General features: G+C 57.8%; 1 protein-coding gene across 1 annotated transcript; it reads left to right on the top strand.

The window, feature by feature from the left end:
* The first annotated feature begins 6 nt into the window (after positions 1-6).
* DAPK3 (death associated protein kinase 3) lies at positions 7-14,448 on the top strand. The gene is made up of 8 exons (XM_019556972.1): positions 7-127; positions 3,897-4,257; positions 5,090-5,219; positions 5,719-5,767; positions 6,512-6,538; positions 6,795-6,947; positions 7,642-7,687; positions 8,814-14,448. The coding sequence occupies exons 1-8, from the start codon at positions 66-68 to the stop codon at positions 9,354-9,356; spliced, it is 1,371 nt and encodes a 456-aa protein (XP_019412517.1). The 5' UTR covers positions 7-65; the 3' UTR covers positions 9,357-14,448.
* The last annotated feature ends 1,837 nt before the right edge of the window (positions 14,449-16,285 follow it).

The following is a 16,285-nucleotide window of genomic DNA, read 5'->3' as shown; positions in this document are numbered from 1 at the left end:
GGCGCAGCGCTGCGGAGCGGAAGTGGAGCTTCCGGCGCCCCGGCCCGGCCCGGCCCGGCCCGGCCATGTCCACCTTCCGGCAGGCGGACGTGGAGCAGCACTATGATATGGGCGAGGAGCTGGGCAGGTGAGCGCGGCCCGCGGGTGCTGCGTCCCCGGGCCGGGGGGCTCCGGGGCAGCGGCTCTGCGCCGGGCAGGGGAGGTGCTGGGTCCCTTGGCCCCCTGGTTCTCAGCCCCAGGGCCCTGAGATCCTTGCAGGGGCGCGCCAGGACGCTGCCGCGCCAGCACCCAGCGCTTCCCGGGAGCCCCCGGCAGCCCTCCGGCAACAGGAGAGCGGCGCTGGGTCTCTGCCGACTGCAGAGGAAGAGGCGCTGGTCTCCTAGATGCTGGGGACCTTGCAAGATCGTCGGGTGAAAGACAACTGGGGGCGGGCGTCAAGGAACTGAGAAACGGCTGCTCTGGGCCCTGCAGAGGAAAGCCTCGGGAGCGGGCTGGTGGCTCTGCCGGGCTGCTGGCCCTTGCCTGCCCCAGGGGGATGCGAGGGCCGGCACCCCGTTCCCTCGCCGCGTGGTCAGCCCCGTGTGCTGCTGCCCGCCGGTGCTGCGTTGCGCTGTGGTGCAGTGCTGCTGTCGCGCTGCAGCGACTCGCTCCGGAGCGGCTGCGTTGTGGCAGTGCCTATGCGCAGGGGCGGGTTGTGATGCTCGCTGCCCTTTTAGGGGCCAGGGTTGGTGAGAGCCTGACATTCATGCCCCTCTCCTATTGCGGCGTAGCTCCAGTCCTTTCCCTCTTTGGCATTGGTTTTCTCTGGTCCCGAGAGGCTTGTGGCCTTGTAACATGCTTCCTCTGTGTCTCAGGCACTTGGCGTGTTTGGGGACGGCAGATTTTGTGCTGAATCATTTTTGCCTTTCGAAAGGAGCCAGGCCTCCCTGCAACGCTGTCCTGTTATGTGCTGCATCGTCTTGGAGGCAGGATCTGCACCATCTCGGATGGAGACTACATCCTGCGATGCAGCTTGCAAGGGAGCGCTCCCCGGCTTGCCAGGCTGAGTCGTGGAGTTGCCGTTTGCTGCAGCAGCGTGCGGAGGTCAGCGAGGGCCTTCGTGCCACGTGCTGAGCAGCTCGCAGGAGGGCAGAGTCTTGGTCCCGAGCGCCTTATGTTCCCCTGTGGACCTCGCAGCCTGAGGGCCCCAGCCCGTGCAGGGGAAGATGGGCTTGGGCAGAAAGCAGCTCCGCTGCAACTTCAGACTAATCCGTCATTGCAGGCATTTCTAATGAGCTTAGCCTTGTTTTGGTTTTTCGCAACTGCTTTCCCACAAAACTAAACTACTGACCCACATTTAGGGTTGGGGAGCCGGGGGGTCCCTTTAAGAAGTCTCCAGCCCCATCCTGACCTAGAGAAGGTGGTGCCCTGTAGCTGGAGCAGAGCAGTCTACCCAGATGCGAAACTGGCCTGCGAGGCCAGGGTGAGGTTTGAGCAACAAACTCCTGTTGCGCATGGCTGAGGTGCCCTTTGCTTAGGTAGTGTCTCATGGTCTCTGGATTGTCTGTAGTCCCCTGTACTGCTCGCTAGCAAAGCAAAGGAGCATTAGGTATTGGGAGATGGCTTTGGAGAATGGGGCGGTGTCCTTAGGGGGTGGGGCAGCGAGGTGGATCTGCCTAGGAGCAGCCCTTCCATCGCCCCCACAAAGGCAGGCAAGGATCATGGCCCTGGCATGGCAAAGGACCCATTGTGGGAAGCGGGTGGCGGTGTGTCCGACTGGCTTCCCTGAACCGCGCCGAGTGGGTGCGTTCTGTTGCCCAGACCATGCTTTGGCGGTAAGAGCCGCATCCCTGGCCCGGCTCTTCCAGAGGGCAAAACCCTGGTCCCAAGACCTTGGTGCATCCTCTTGCCAGGGTCCCCTGGAGCAGGCTGCTGCTACTACTCCAGGGGTTCAACGTGGCTGGGCAGCAGGCTGAGGCCTTCTCTTCTCCAGCCTGGCTGGTGGGGTGCCCGAGCCCTGGGCCCTTTGAGGAAACGGTTCCTTGGTTCACCGCCCCTTCCGCCTGATCAGGGAACAGTACCAATTACTCTGTCTGCTTCTCTCTCTCTCTCAGGCAGCTGGCAGTTTGCTGCCTGCGATAGCGAAGAGAAGGTGTGGGAGGTGCAAGCTGTTTGAAAAGAGGCAGATGGTTGGACCTTCCTCCGTGCTTTGGGGCTGTCTGGTATTTTTAGAGGGGAGTGAGCATCTTAAATTGAGGGTCTTGGATGCCTCTTGCTGTGGCGGGCACCCTGGGCACTTACTGTGTTGCAGTAATCGCTCCCACGGCTTGTAAATATTTAATTGCATCGCTGCCCAGGCCGGGTGAGATGAGGACAAGGTGACCTCCTTATTCCTGCCCTTCCTTGGAGCTATCCATTTGAGGCTTAGCACTTACCAGCTCCATGATTTTTTTTTCCCTCTTTCCCATGCTAGTCCAGCTGGATTTTGCTGATGGGAGGTGGAAGTAAGAGGCTGTTGGTTTTGGGAAGCCTTTAGCATTTGATCAGCTCGGGCTGTTTCCTATTGAAACAGGAGCCTTATATGGAAAGCTTGGGCCAGGCAAGTGCCTGCCAAATGAAACGTGCCGTGTTGTCACTGCTTAAAAATGTAAATAACCAATCCTTGCAGATTCCCAGGCAAAATGAGGAGGATGTGGGGAGGGGTCACTTGGATCCTCCTTGATGGAGGGAGTGTCTTCAATGTGGAGCTCTTGGGACTCTGGAGCTGCCTTCCCTCCCTCGGCTCGTGCCTCAGCAAACCTGCAGGGTGGGAGTTGAGAGCGGAGGCAGCATGTGAGGCTGGGGAGTGAGACCTGGTTTAACCAAAGGGCCTGGGGCAGGAGTCCTGGGCTCTGATTTCTTCCCCTGCTGCTGTCCCCTGTGTCTCAGTGACTTTGGCCCAGTCCCCCCCGCAGTGGTACGACGGGGCCAGTTCTGACCCGGTGCAGTAGGAGGGCGGGGGGTGTCCTGACTGAGCGTCTTCAAAGCACTGGCACATGGGTATTGCTCTGTAGCATCATAGCCTGGGTTTGGTGCACAGGCACGCACTCAAATAGATCATATCTGTCGGGACTCTGGCAGCAGCCAAGGTTGTTTTGGGGCTTTTTCAGGAGCTCTCTTGATCCTCTGATCTCTAACGCTTTAAGATAAAAAGGGACCATTGTTATTGCCGCAGATTATAGGCTCTGTCTCTCCGCCTGGCTCCCCACTGGCCCAGCAACTGCAGTTGTGTCGGCCGTTCGTTGCCACTCTCATAGCTGAGGGTTGTAGCTGCATCGGTACAATGATGTACTTCCTGCTACGTGGGTGATTCATATGTTTCAAGGCAGAACAAAGGATAGTCCCCCGTCACATGCTGGAGGATACTGCCAGCGTCCCGTTCCAAGAAGCTAATGGATCCGGCAGAGCCAGGCAGGAGTTTTCTTTCTTCGTCCCAAGCACGACTGCAGGATGTAGGGGTCTTGGGAATTTGTTTAAGTACCTTCATGTCCTTGCTGTATCCCACTGGGGCATTTATTGAACTGATTGGACTCCACGCCCATCCTGCTGTGGGAGCTCCCAAGCCCATTCACCCACTGAACATACTCTGTGTCTGTTCTCCAAGAAGGGGACTCTGTGTTTCCTCTCCCTTCTCTGCTGAAGAGTCTCTGGTGCCCCAGATACTGCCCACATTTGAAGTGGAGCGCAGGGAAGGGAGATGCTTGGCACTTGTTCAAGTGGAAGTGCATGGAGGCACTGTGGTTCCCTGCAGGGTGCCAAGGCCTTGCAGCACCCTCTGTAAGGATGTGAACAAGCAGAAGGCTTGTCCCTGGCGCACTGCAGGCCCCAATGCTGCCTTGCAGGTGCCAGCACTTACCCCATCTCCTCTCCCTGTGCAGCGGCCAGTTCGCCATCGTGCGCAAGTGCCGGGAGAAGAAAACGAATCTGGAGTACGCGGCCAAGTTCATCAAGAAGCGGCGCCTATCGTCCAGCCGGCGGGGCGTGAGCCGGGAGGAGATCGAGCGGGAGGTGGACATCCTGCGGGAGATCCAGCACCCCAACATCATCACGCTGCATGACATCTTCGAGAACAAGACGGATGTGGTGCTGATCCTGGAGCTGGTCTCGGGTGGCGAGCTCTTCGACTTCCTGGCCGAGAAGGAGTCCCTCACTGAGGAAGAGGCCACGCAGTTCCTCAAGCAGATCCTGGATGGGGTCCACTACCTGCACTCCAAGCGCATTGCCCACTTTGACCTCAAGGTGAGACGACATGTTGCTGTGGGCAGCGGGACATGTGGGGTGCTCTACCACTGAGATGCAAAAGCAGGTTCCTGCCCCTCCTTGTGGTCTGAAGCCTGGGGAGAGGGGACAAATGTCCAGGTCAGAGGCTGCTCTTATTCACACTGGCTCCAGTGCTGCCATGTAGATCTGAGGTCAGAATTTGACCCGGGTGATCAGAGGGGTAGATGCCTACGAGTACAGCTAGAAATCCCCAAACCCAGGTGCAGGACCCAGGGCTTAGCACAGAAGGGCATGGGCAGAAGCAGCACCGTCAAGCTGTTAGGACGAAGGAAGGGCGGCGATGGCAGCAAAGCGCAAGCAAGTTCTGGTGTAATCTAAGTGAGCAGCATCGTTTGAGCTGCAGCTCGGAAGTAGCTAGCGTGCTGTAGGCAAATGCATGAAATAACCAAGCCCAATTGGTCCTGCTTGCATCGTGTCTCCTGTGCGTGTTCCCCTCTTCCTGATGTGTTTTGTCAGTCCATAAGGCAGGGCCAGTGCAGTTCTGAGCAACCAAACTGGAGCTCCTGCTGTTTTGTGGGGCAGTAGCAAAATACCCAGCTCTATCCCGAGAGTACCCCAGACCTGACATGGCAGGAAGAGCCCAGCCTGACGTGCAGGCCCAAAGCAGAACCCACGAGGCTGGCCACTTGGAAAGGACGGATGATGTGGGCATGATTGAGAAGGGGAAGGAGGCTTGGGAACTGCTCACAGCCTCCAAGTTAGAACCAGGGGAACCTTAGGGAGCCCGGCCAAGGGGAGATGCGATGAACGGCTTCAACCTTCTCCTCTTGCTCTCCTGACTTCTTTCCAGCCTGAGAACATCATGCTGCTGGATAAGAACGTACCCAACCCCCGCATCAAGCTGATTGACTTCGGCATCGCCCACAAGATCGAGGCGGGGAACGAGTTCAAGAACATCTTTGGCACCCCGGAGTTCGTAGGTGCGAGCGGTTGTGGGGAGTGTGAGGCTCTGACACCTTATTCGAACCCTGGGAAAGACACGGGGCAGCCAGGAACTGGGTGGCAGTAGGTGATATCCCCAGTTATCTGCAGGAGAAAAACTTGCACCTAGATGCTGAAGGGGACAGAGGAACAAAACCTCTGCAGTGAGAGCCAGCCTGGCTGTTCTGTGGCCCCTTGCTTCAAGCTCTCTAGCAGAGTCCTGGTTTGCTGAGCCTGCTGGGCACTGCGTCGCTCTGTGTGCTGCACCTCACTCTGCAAGAGAGGTGTCTGCACTCTGTGTCATGTATGGCCCTGAGCCTGGGGATGTTGTTGGCATAGCCCTGAGCTGGGCAACACGCCGTTACCTCTGCAGCAACCTTTGTCTTCCTGCCCTGGTGAATCAGTGCTCGGTCGGGGGTGGGCTGGGATGCACTGACAGCACCTGCTTTGCAAGGAGCCTTCCTGCGGCGTAACCGTGCTTCTTCTCTCCTTCCAAAGCTCCCGAAATAGTGAACTACGAGCCCCTGGGGCTGGAGGCTGACATGTGGTGAGTGTTCAATGAATGTATTGCATCAGAACCTACCTAAATTGAGAGCTTGGGCCTGGTTCTTTGTTGATTAATGCCTACGTTACCCCACAGTTAGCCCCAAATAGTGCCATCATTAGAGAGGCCTGAAGCTGCATATACCTGAGACTAAGCCCTCCTCTTTGCTACAGGGCAGCCTGCCTAGGTCAGGGTTGAAGGGCTGAGTAACAGAAGGGAATTGTCTTTGGTTGATGCACAACAAGGATGTCATCTGTGGATCAGCCGCCTCCTGAGCCAGCCAAGATGCTCCTCAGTCAGCCTAGGAGCTGGCAGCTCAGCAAGGAAGTTCCCTGTGCCTGGGGGCTACCCCTGCTCCCTAGCTCTCTTGTGTCTCTCGTCGCATTTACGGACTCCAGTGGGGGCTATCTGGGGTTCTCTGTTCACAGTCCCTCCGTCTTGTTCCACTCTCCTCCTGTGCCCCAAATAATCCACTGGTGCTTGATTCAGTGGACCTTTCCCTGTCTGGGGGGTGGGGAAGAGGCTTGTACTTGTTAGTGGGCTGCCTAGAGGGGGTGGGGAAGGCCTACTGCTAGCTTTATTGGGTTGACATGGAGTAAGCAACAGGGAAAGTTGCCTGTGGGGCAGGACTGTCTGTACCACCAAGGCAGCAGTGCCAGGGGAGTCTAACTAGCTCATGCAGAAAAGGCACAACTAGGAAATGACTTGCAGTGCTGTGACCTTGTCTCCTCCCTCTCTTCCTCTTAGGAGCATTGGAGTCATCACCTACATCCTGTGAGTACAGAGGCCCTAGGAACATGGGCTGCGGCATGCAAGGGGAAAGAGTTGTGGTGGGCTGGGCTGCAGACCCTGGGGGCCCGCTCCCAGCTCTGCCACCGCCTTGCGGCATGACCCAGGCCTGTCTGTGCCCTTGCTGAAGGGGTGGGGACATCAGCCTGGAGCTGTGCGAGTCCCTCTCCTGAGGGTTGGGAACAAATTTGCAGGCCTCGGTGTTCGTTCCAGACAGTAACAGTTGAATTCCTTCCCCCAGCCTCAGCGGTGCCTCCCCGTTCCTGGGCGAGACGAAGCAGGAGACCCTGACGAACATATCAGCTGTGAACTACGACTTCGACGAGGAGTACTTCAGCAACACCAGCGAGCTGGCCAAGGACTTCATCCGACGCCTCCTCGTCAAAGACCCCAAGTATGGGACCTGGGTGCTGGTCAGGCAGCTGGAGCTCCCCCCATGAGGCAGCCTCAGGGAGAGTCTGTTGTGTACTCACAGTTCCCACGTTTGTGCTCCTGACTGGGCTCATGTGGTGGTGTCAGCTCTTGCCCATCTTCCTGCCCTCTACTGGCACCTTTGCCAGAGACCATTGAGTGGCAGAGCTGTAGTGAGTTTAAAAGCTGTCTCCTCCCTTGCCCCTCATTTCCTACAGTTCCTTGTTGTCTGTCTTCAGTGAGATGCGTCTCTCAAAATGTCCTAAAAACAGAATATCTGCTCATCAAAGCCATTCCGTGTGTGGGTTTAGTTAGTTTTGGTGAGACCATTGTGACTTCAGTGCTTTATAATCCCTTTCTGTTGCCATGTGGAGGTTGCGGGGTCTGTATAGGTTGAAGCCAATTCCCTTCTAACGAGCCATAAGTCCAGCAGTTGACAGAGAAGTCGGTCAGCCTTGGGCAGCAAATGCCCGTGTGTAGGGGCAGAGGGAGCACTAGTTGCACACTGAGGTATACGTAGGAGCAAGAGACTGTTGTTTACTCGACCGTTAAACCAGAGCCTAAGAGGAAGATGCCAGCACTCTCTGGGTGCAGGTTTCCTCTGAAAGCTAGTGAAACGATGCCAGAACCTCTGTCCTGCTGCTGACAGACTAACCAACAGGCCTGTATCCTTTCAGGAAGAGGATGACGATCGCCCAGAGCCTGGAGCATCCTTGGATTAAGGTAACAATGCATGCCTGCTGGCAGGCTGTCCCTTGGCTTTCCCCAGAGGGGCCAAATGCCCAACTTCTAGTGAGGTCAATAGAAGTGCTTATGCGCAGCACTTTGGGTAAATCTGGGGCTTGACCATGGTTCTGAAATTGCTGCTCTTTGCTCTGGAGGGGCACAGTAGGTCAGACTTGGCATCACTCTTCAGCGATGGAGAAGCAAACTAATGTCCATTGACCAGAGAGGTCAGTGGAGAATGGATGCAGCAGCATGCAGGGGAGCAGGATCTGGAGGAACAGAGCCCTGTCCAGCCATGAAGCTAGGGGTGAATGTGTTTGGGGAGTGGAGGGAGGTGGAGGGGAGCAAATGAGCAGCCATGCCTCCACCCACTGGCTCGTAGCATGAAAATAGTTTCATAGTTTCTAGGGTCAGAAGGGACCTGTGCGGATCATCTAGTCCGACCCCCTGCCACGGCAGGAAAGAGCACTGGGGTCAAACGACCCCAGCAAGGTGTTCATCCAACCTGCTCTTAAACACCCCCAGGGTAGGAGCCAGCACCACTTCTCTTAGAAGCTGGTCCCAGACCCTAGCCGCCCTGACCGTGAAGTCGCGCCTCCCGATGTCTAGTCTGAATCTACCCTCTGCCAACTTGTGACCGTTATTCCTGGTCACTCCTGGCGGTGCTCGGGGGAACAGGGACTCCCCCAATGCCTGCTGGTCCCCCCTGACTAGTTTATAACAGGCCACAAGATCCCCCCTCAGCCTTTTCTTGCGGAGGCTGAACAGGTTCAGGTCCCGCAGCCTCTCCTCATAGGGTCTGCGCTGCTGCCCCTGACCATGCGAGTGGCCTCCTCTGGACCCTCTCCATGCTGTCCACATCCCTCCTGAAGTGCGGCGCCCAGAACTGGACGCAGGACTCCAGCTGCGGCCTGACCAGTGCCGCATAGAGGGGGAGTATAGTGGGACTGCGTTATGGGGAGGGCTTGGCTTGGCCAGGCTGCCAACAGTCTGCAAAGGCCTAGGGCCAGAAGGTGGGAGAGGGACTCATGGGCTGGTTTAAACATCTGTGCAGATGAAGAATGGTGGGGTGTCAGCCCCAGCAGCCGCCAAGGGCTTAGTGGTCTCCTCTGCCCCATTGCAGGTGATCAAGAGGAGGAACGTCCGCAACGAGGACAATGGCAAGAAGCCAGAGAGGCGCCGTCTCAAGACCACGCGGCTCAAGGAGTACTCCATCAAGTCTCACTCCAGCATGCCCCCTAACAACACCTACATCAATTTTGAGCGCTTCTCCAAGGTCATGGAGGAGGTGGCTGCGGCCGAGGAGAGCCTGCGCGAGCTGGAGAAGACCAAGAAGTCCTTCCGGGAAGACGTCGAAGCCCTGCTCTCTATCTACAATGAGAAGGAGTCGTGGTACAAGGAGGAGAATGAGAGCATCAGCCAGGACCTGCGCCAGATCCGCCAGGAGCTGCAGAAGACGGAGGCCCTGAAGAAGCAAGCCCAGGAGGAGACCAGGAACATGCTGCAGGCAGCCAGTGGGCTCAAGAGGCGCTACCGGAAGCTGGAGAACCGCTACGAAGCGCTGGCCAAGCAGGTGGCCTCGGAGATGAAGTTTGTGCAGGAGCTGGTGTGGTCCCTCGAGCAGGAGAAGCTGCAGGGCGGGGAGGGAGACTGCAGCATCCGCTAGCCTCCTTCTGCGCTGGTGGAGCGGAGCGGGTGGGGGGAGAGGGGGCTTGGTGGGGAGAGCTCCTGTGGCACAGCTTGTATGGGGGGAGATGGCCCATTGACCCAGCGGGGCTTTGTCTGTGGAGCAGGAGCCCAGTGTGCTCCACCAGAACGGCATCGCCTGGGAACAGCCTGTAGCAGCCTGAGACGACGTTGCTGTCGTGCGGTGCTCTTCATCCAAGCTGTCTCCTTCTGGGTCCACTGCATGCTGTGGTACTCGGTGTTCCCCCCACGTTGCCTCTACGCTGCGTTCGTGTAGAAGGTGGTACCATACAATCCGGTGGCTCTCTCTGAGTCAGTCTGGCTGGTCCCTGTCCGAGGCGGTTAGAGCAACAGCCGCTTCCAAGGCCTGGCTGACTGGCCTGCTCCCTGCTCCAGGAGCGGGGTCGTTCCTAACTCTAAAGTGAAGAGCCTTTGGCAAGGTGCTTCCTTGATGCTTTTCTTTGGTGGCCACCTGCAGCTGAGCTGCGAGTCCTCTGCAGCCATTGCCAGTCTGCCCTGATCTTGCTGCTGCAGCTTTTCAGGCTTCGAGGGCATCTTGGTAGCAGAAGCAGGCGTTGAGGCACTTCAGCTTACGACTCTCTCTGCGGAGGGACCATGGGATTGTCCGGGAAAAGCTGTCAGGCTCTGAGGCCCAGCTGAAAGCCCCCAGCGGGCGTGCTCTCGGGTGTTGCAGGGACCGTCTTTCTCCTTCAGACATGTCAGGAGCCCCCTCCTCAAAAAGCCTGGCTCTTGAGTTGTTGACAAAGGCAGTTTGTCTTCACTGAGGTCTTGAGCCCAGCCGTGGGGCAGTTACCAGCCAGTGCTCTCACCAGCGCTGTCTTGCTGACTTTCTTCCTGCTGTGGGGCTGTCGGTCACCAGCCCAGCTGCTGCTCTTCCCTCCCAGTTGCTTCATTTATCTTTTGCTTTGCTCTGAGTCCAGTCTCTGAGCCAGATTGCTCTTGGGGATCTCTTTGCTTTTGAGGCTTTCTCTGCTGTGAGGAGCAGGTGACAGGTGCTCCTGGTAAGGACTCAGCCTGTCTTTGATACTGGGATTCGCTTGACCCGCACTTCCCACTTCCCAGGTTTGACAGGTTCCTCCCTAAGCCCTACCTGGAAAAGTGAGGGGAGAGATGCCCTGGGCCTGTGCTGGGTTGTGGAAGTTAAGGCCTCGTGGGTCAAATTCCACCACCTACTTGCCATGTCAAGTTTTGGTTTTGACCACTTGCTAGCAGATGTACGAAGGCCTTGTTTGATCCCAGCCCGCAGCTGTCCCCTGGCTGGGATCCCAAATCCAGGCAGGTGCCCTCCCGAGATCTGCTCGGCACTCTCTTACACCCATGTCACTGGCTGCTGGGCGGGTGCTGGTCCATGGCCCCTAACCGTGCCTGCCGTCTGGATCCTCCTTGTATCTGCTTCTTGCTCTGGGACCGCTCCATCCTCATTGCCTCTGTTTCCACTCCTGTTCATAATCTCTTCCGTGTTTTAAGTGCTCTCCAGTGAAGGTTTTCAAGAGGAGGTTGGAGAGACACTTGGCTGGGGTAGTTTAGTCCAGGATGATCCTGCCTTGAGCAGGGGGCTGGACTAAATGACCTTATGAGGCCTCTTCCAGCCCTACTCTCCTGTGATCCAAAGATGCTTCCCCTCGGTTCTCAGAGAAGCCAGTTTCTTCCTAGCTGGTCTTTGCTGTCATGTGGCACCTGCTTTCCCTGCATTAGCTCCAGGCACCTTGGTCTCAAGCTCTCATAGCTTGTCAGAGGCCTCTGTATCCAGCAGGGACCTGGGGCAGGAACTGGAGAGAGACCAGCAAGGAGAGGGAGTCTCTGGCTTAGAGCTGGTTCATCCCCCCCACTGTCTCCGTTGCCTGCCTTCATGCCTTTTCCACGTCACCTGCTTCTGCCCCTGTGCCCTGCTGCTTGGCACTGCCTGATGCTCCAAGCAGGATGCCTTCAGCAAGGCCAAGGTCCCTGGGTTCCTCTTCAAACTACAGCTTGACACTCACCACACTTCCCTTCTCCTCTTTTCTCCATATATCTGACCAGCACCTGATCTGGTGCATGTGTCCAGCTGGGACCTGTGGCCATTAGCCACTTCTCCCTGGCCCTGTCCTCTTACCCCCAGAAACTTCTTGCCAGCCCCCTGCCCCTCCAGCCTTTACATCCAAGTGTCGTTCTTGGTGTGTTATCTCTGCGGGCACCAACGGGCTTTCATACTCCTGTCCTGCACAGCTGCCCTTCTTGCCGCATGCGTGGTCTGTTACTCCACTCGGAGCTCAAAGCACTTTCAAAGCCCCGTCTCCTCCCCGGCGCATCCCGACGTGGGGACTCTTCAGGTTTAGAGGTGACTGCACAGCTGAGGAAGTGGCACAAATGGCAGATGAACCGAGGAGTCTGGACTCTCTCCTTATCTCTGTCCACATCCCAGCGCTCCTTCCTGCCCTCTGAACCAGGCTTCCCCTTGCTGAGCTGTCCAGCTCCTCTGGGGCCTGGGTTTTCCCGGCAGCTTCAACATCCAGCCTTGCACTGGAGCAGCACCAGGCTCGCTCTGGTGATGGAGCTGTCTTGCCACAGAGCAGCTGCTTTTCAGTGCAGTGCAAATGTATTGGCCCACCCTTGTATTTCAGGTCTCTCGGGTTTGACTGTCAGCCCTGCATGCTCACTAAACCCAGGTTCCTCCCAACCGAGATGAGCCAGGGTCTGCTTGAGAAAACCAGCTAGCGTTACAAAGATCCTGCCCACAGACAGGAAAAGCTGTCTCCCAGCTGAAGATGGGGGGGGTCTTAATGTGCTGCGTGCAGCTTGTTATGTCTCTGCTCGTCTGAAGGCTTCCGGAGCAGGGAGGGGAAGAATGCGAAAAATGCTGTGGATTTCCCTGGCTTTTGTGCGAGGTCTTTGTTAACGATCCCTCCGGAGGGGGTTGGAGCTGAGAGGAATTTTTTGCCAACTTGGCTTTCAAAGGAGCATGCCTGAGCTCCGAAGCATTGGGCTATGTGGTTGAGATTCTTCTCCAGCTTCTCTGTAGTGACCCCCGTTGTTTTTTAAATCCAGTTCTGCCACTCCTTCAGGGTTGTGCATGTCTGCGACCAAAGACTGACTCAGAGGAGCCCGATCCTACCAGCTGCCATGTGCACTCGCATCCAATGGACTTTTTTGGGAGCAAGAGAGTGCTTGGTCCTGCCTGGGATCAGGGCCCAAGGTCTACAGGGAATATCACGTAACCTCTGCTCATGTCTCGTTGCCAGGGTCCAGGGCCAGCCAGGGTAGAGGACTCCAGCGACTGGGGTCCAGGCTAAGTTTCCCAGGGGAGCTGGTCGGAGCCTGTGGCAACTGCATGTCGAAGTCCCTTAAACCTCTTAAGCTGGCATAAGGACTTGACTCTCATGCTGTAGAGCAGGCCGAGTGTTGCTGTCGGCTCTCCTTGCACAGTGTTTTGCCTGATGCACTTATCCCATTCCACTTGTATTAACCTTTTCTTCTGTGCCATCACTGCAAAGGTCGTGGATCCTCCAGGCCACCCCATGCTTGCTTGTAGGCATGGGGCCCTTCACATACCTCTCAAACACTCAGCTGTATTGTCTGCGATGCCACCTCAGAGACTAAGTGGACTGCTGCGTTTGTGCCAAGGTTTGACCTACTGGAACGCCCCGCTGCTGGACTCTGCAGGTGCTTTCCAGAGGACGTCTGGAAGCGGGCAGTAGATCGGTAGAGAAGTGATGTCGGTGAAGGACACGGACTGGCTGGGACCGCGTGCTGTTCCGCGTTGGTACCAAGCAAGCTCCTGGGCTATAGAAGATGCATTTTGTCAGGGCTTCTCATGGTGTCCATGTGCAAGTACCAAGTGTCCTTTCTGTCCCCACCTGCTCTGCATTCAGATGCAGCTGCAGAACTGAAGAAGCAGCGTTGCGGGCACTTCTCATGCTCCAGATGTCCTAATGCCTTTACCCCAAATGTTTTCTACCTAATAAGGGTTGGAGAAGGCAGGTGCGGCTGTGGGGAGTGGGGCATAAGCACCACGTGGGCTGGGGAGGTGTGGGGGTCTGGTCTCTAGTGGCTTGGGTTGGGTAGGAGCTACAGGTCCTGTTCTGGTTGCAAGCAGGAATCAACAGCTGGACATAGTCTCTGCTTGGGTGCAGGAATTTGGTTGTGTGGTGCGGACGTTTGTCCTGGGTTTGCCTGCCCCTGGGGAGAGGAGATGCAAGGCGCTTGCCTTCTAATGGCCCTGTGCTCTGTGCCACCTCTGTTACCCCTGCAAGGAGAAACTTTCCTAGGACCGGGGCTTGGCACAGTGCTCTTGGCTCTGTGTCCTTGAGACCAGGGCCAGAGCAGGTTGCTTCCCGCTGGGTTTTCCACGCCCCTTGTGAATTCCTGCTTGCATGCCCTCGCCCAGTCTTGCTCGTGCTGGAGGCCCCAGGCCAGGTGTCTGGGTCTGGAGGCCCAGACCCTGGCACGGTACCTGGGGCCGGGAGTTAGCTGTTTAAATTGCTGGCGTTTCTGTCTGTGGGAAGCTGATCTGGCTCATTCACAGACAGTAATCGCTGTTCCAGCCTCTTGCGGCGGTGCAGCAAGCCTGGGCGAGACAGATTGCAGGCTGGCCCGAGAGCCTTCCTTATGGACGTGGCTCGCTGGGCAGGGGGGCGAGATGTAGCATGCACAGAGCTGTTGGATGCACAGAGCTGTTGCCCCCCCAGGGATGGCAGCTGCACTCCCTACACCCACGATAGAGAGACGGCCTCGTTTGTGGTGCAGATGCCCCTTCGGGCAGCCAATGCCTTAGCTGTTGCGCAGGTCTGGGAAGGAGGCAGCCAGTCTGTTCAGCTTTGCCCAGGAGACGGCCGATGCCTGCTGGCTTCTCTCCTGGCAGGGCCCGGCGGGCTCCCTTGACCTCACACCCCAGGCCCCCTCTTGCCGTGCCAAGTCCCGTATAGCTGAGGGCTCTGCTCGCCCCCGGATGGGGACCTGGCTTGTGTTTGACCTAGTGAAGCCATATCCTCTCCCGCGGTGTGACATTGAGTCTGATACCAATAGGTCATGCAAAATGGTCTGAATTTGAAAGGAATAAAAGGTTTCTATCTGAAGGCACCAGCGTCCCTGGTTCTCCCTGCAGGGCGGTGGGGTGGGGGCACAGGCAGCCTTTCGCGCCTGGGGGTCGGTTTGAATCTGACCAGTGGGGACGGCGCGGCCGTCAGGTCTGCTTTGGCCAGCAGGGCTCAGTGCCTGCTCCCTGGTGGGTGCCAAGCCACCCGCTCCCTTTGGCACTGACGGGCAGGCTGTCTGCTGTCCTTGTGCCTTGCAGGCATCCCTGGACATGCACTCTCTTTTCCAAGAGCCAGGTGCTAAATCCGAGCCATTTTGAAAAACAGCCATTCAGCTGTCCCCAGCGGGATGTGCCGGCCCTGCCCACGAGCTCTCAGCAGCTCCGTTCATCTGACTCCGAGTTGTCCGCATGGGGCAAAGGGGCAAAAAGTGTCCCTCTTTGCCCCATGGCAATGTCCTGGCAGGAAAACCAAGCTAAGTTGCAGCTGCACGCTAACCCTGGGGCTTGGCCTGTGTAGGATAATAGCAGACTGCATGTGCTTATCTGGGAGCCCCCTTGCTCACCGGGCTGCAGCTTCTCTCCTGGCAATTTTTCCTGAGATAAAAATGCCGCCTGGCAGCTCCCAAACAGCAGGAAGCCCCTGTCTGCCCTTCTCTCCTGACCAGGGACAGAGGACAAGGATGAGCCCGGCCCCTACTGAGCAAGGCAGCGGAGGGGAGGAGTTGTGCTGTGGATGCCAAAGTTATTTATTGGGTGGGCTCCGGCTCCGACTGGGAGAGCGCGGGGGTTTCGAGGCCCGTGGGTGCAAGATGTGGGCTGTGGCCTGCATGTGGGCAGAGTCCTGCGCTGCTAACGGGCACCTCTTGCCCCGAGGCTCCCGGGAGCAGCGTGTGGTGGGGGAAGCCTTCCGCTAGAGGTCCTCCGGCTCCTTCTCTTGGCACCAAACCCCCAGGCTTTGTGCTCTGGCAGCGTCTGCTTGAGGTCTTGGTCTGAGGACGTGTCTGGATGCAGCAGCCTGCTGTCGAAGCCAGCGCACGACGGCTGGGGACGCTTCGCCCTGCAGTTAACATGGCTGTGCTGGACAAATTCCTGCTGGGGATTCGGGGCAGTTGTGGGAAGCAAGCTGCTGCAATGAGGGGCAGTCTCTTCCCATCATTGCCCCAGGGGACTGGCCTCTGGAGTCGTGATGGCAGCAGCTCCATAGTATAGACAAGGCTGAACCCCAATACCTTGTCCAGAATGAGACCCAGTGTTTGCAGAAGCTTGTAGCCGCGTTCCCAAGCCGTTCCCTGCCTGCGCTTAGGAGCGTCAGTCTGCTTTGCTGCCCACGCTGAACCTCCCTCAGCCGTGCATGGAGAAGACTGCACCCGGAGCCCAGTGGCCGCAGCCCTTGGGGAAGGACCCCCGTGGGGCTGGGCAGAGGTGAGGGGCTGGTGGTGCAAAGCAGTGGCAGAAAAGGTGGTAACAGCCCACCTGAAGCAAGTGGGAGCCAGCTGGGATGGGATGGGTTGGGTCCAGCCCCTCTTTACGCCTCCTCGAGCCCCGGTAATGGTCTGCCGGGGCTCCCGACTCCCCTGGAGCTCTGGGTCGCCTCCGTGCCCGCAGCGCCCAGGTGGGGAGGGCGCAGGCAGACGGGGCGGTGGCTGCGGCTGCTCCGGCCCAGAGCCCCAGGCTTAAACGAGCCCTGTGTGTGTGCCTGAGTCAGCTCCTGTGGGAGAGGTTGTTTTGCAGCCTTGTCCTGCCGAGCGATGCAGGCAAACACGGCCCCGGCCCGGGCAGCTGGGGACACGGACCTCTCAAGCTGTCTGAGAGGCCTTGCCACCCCAGCCTCCGCCCCGGGCTGCTGTGCGCTCGTGGCCCGACCCCCGGCATCGGCG

This window comes from Crocodylus porosus, unplaced genomic scaffold (assembly GCF_001723895.1).
Source record: "Crocodylus porosus isolate Cpor-Errol unplaced genomic scaffold, CroPor_comp1, whole genome shotgun sequence".
Classification (NCBI taxonomy): domain Eukaryota; kingdom Metazoa; phylum Chordata; order Crocodylia; family Crocodylidae; genus Crocodylus; species Crocodylus porosus.
Note: the sequence above shows the minus strand (reverse complement) of the source record. Positions and strands in the feature narration are given on the sequence as shown.

What these genes read in the sequence shown, in the direction of transcription:
- DAPK3 (XM_019556972.1), top strand. Translation starts at nt 66, where the DNA reads ATGTCCACCTTCCGGCAGGCGGACGTGGAGCAGCACTATGATATGGGC. An exon ending in ATGGGCGAGGAGCTGGGCAG is followed by an intron (nt 128 to 3,896) that starts GTGAGCGCGGCC and finishes CTCCCTGTGCAG; the next exon opens with CGGCCAGTTCGCCATCGTGC. An exon ending in TGGAGCATCCTTGGATTAAG is followed by an intron (nt 7,688 to 8,813) that starts GTAACAATGCAT and finishes GCCCCATTGCAG; the next exon opens with GTGATCAAGAGGAGGAACGT.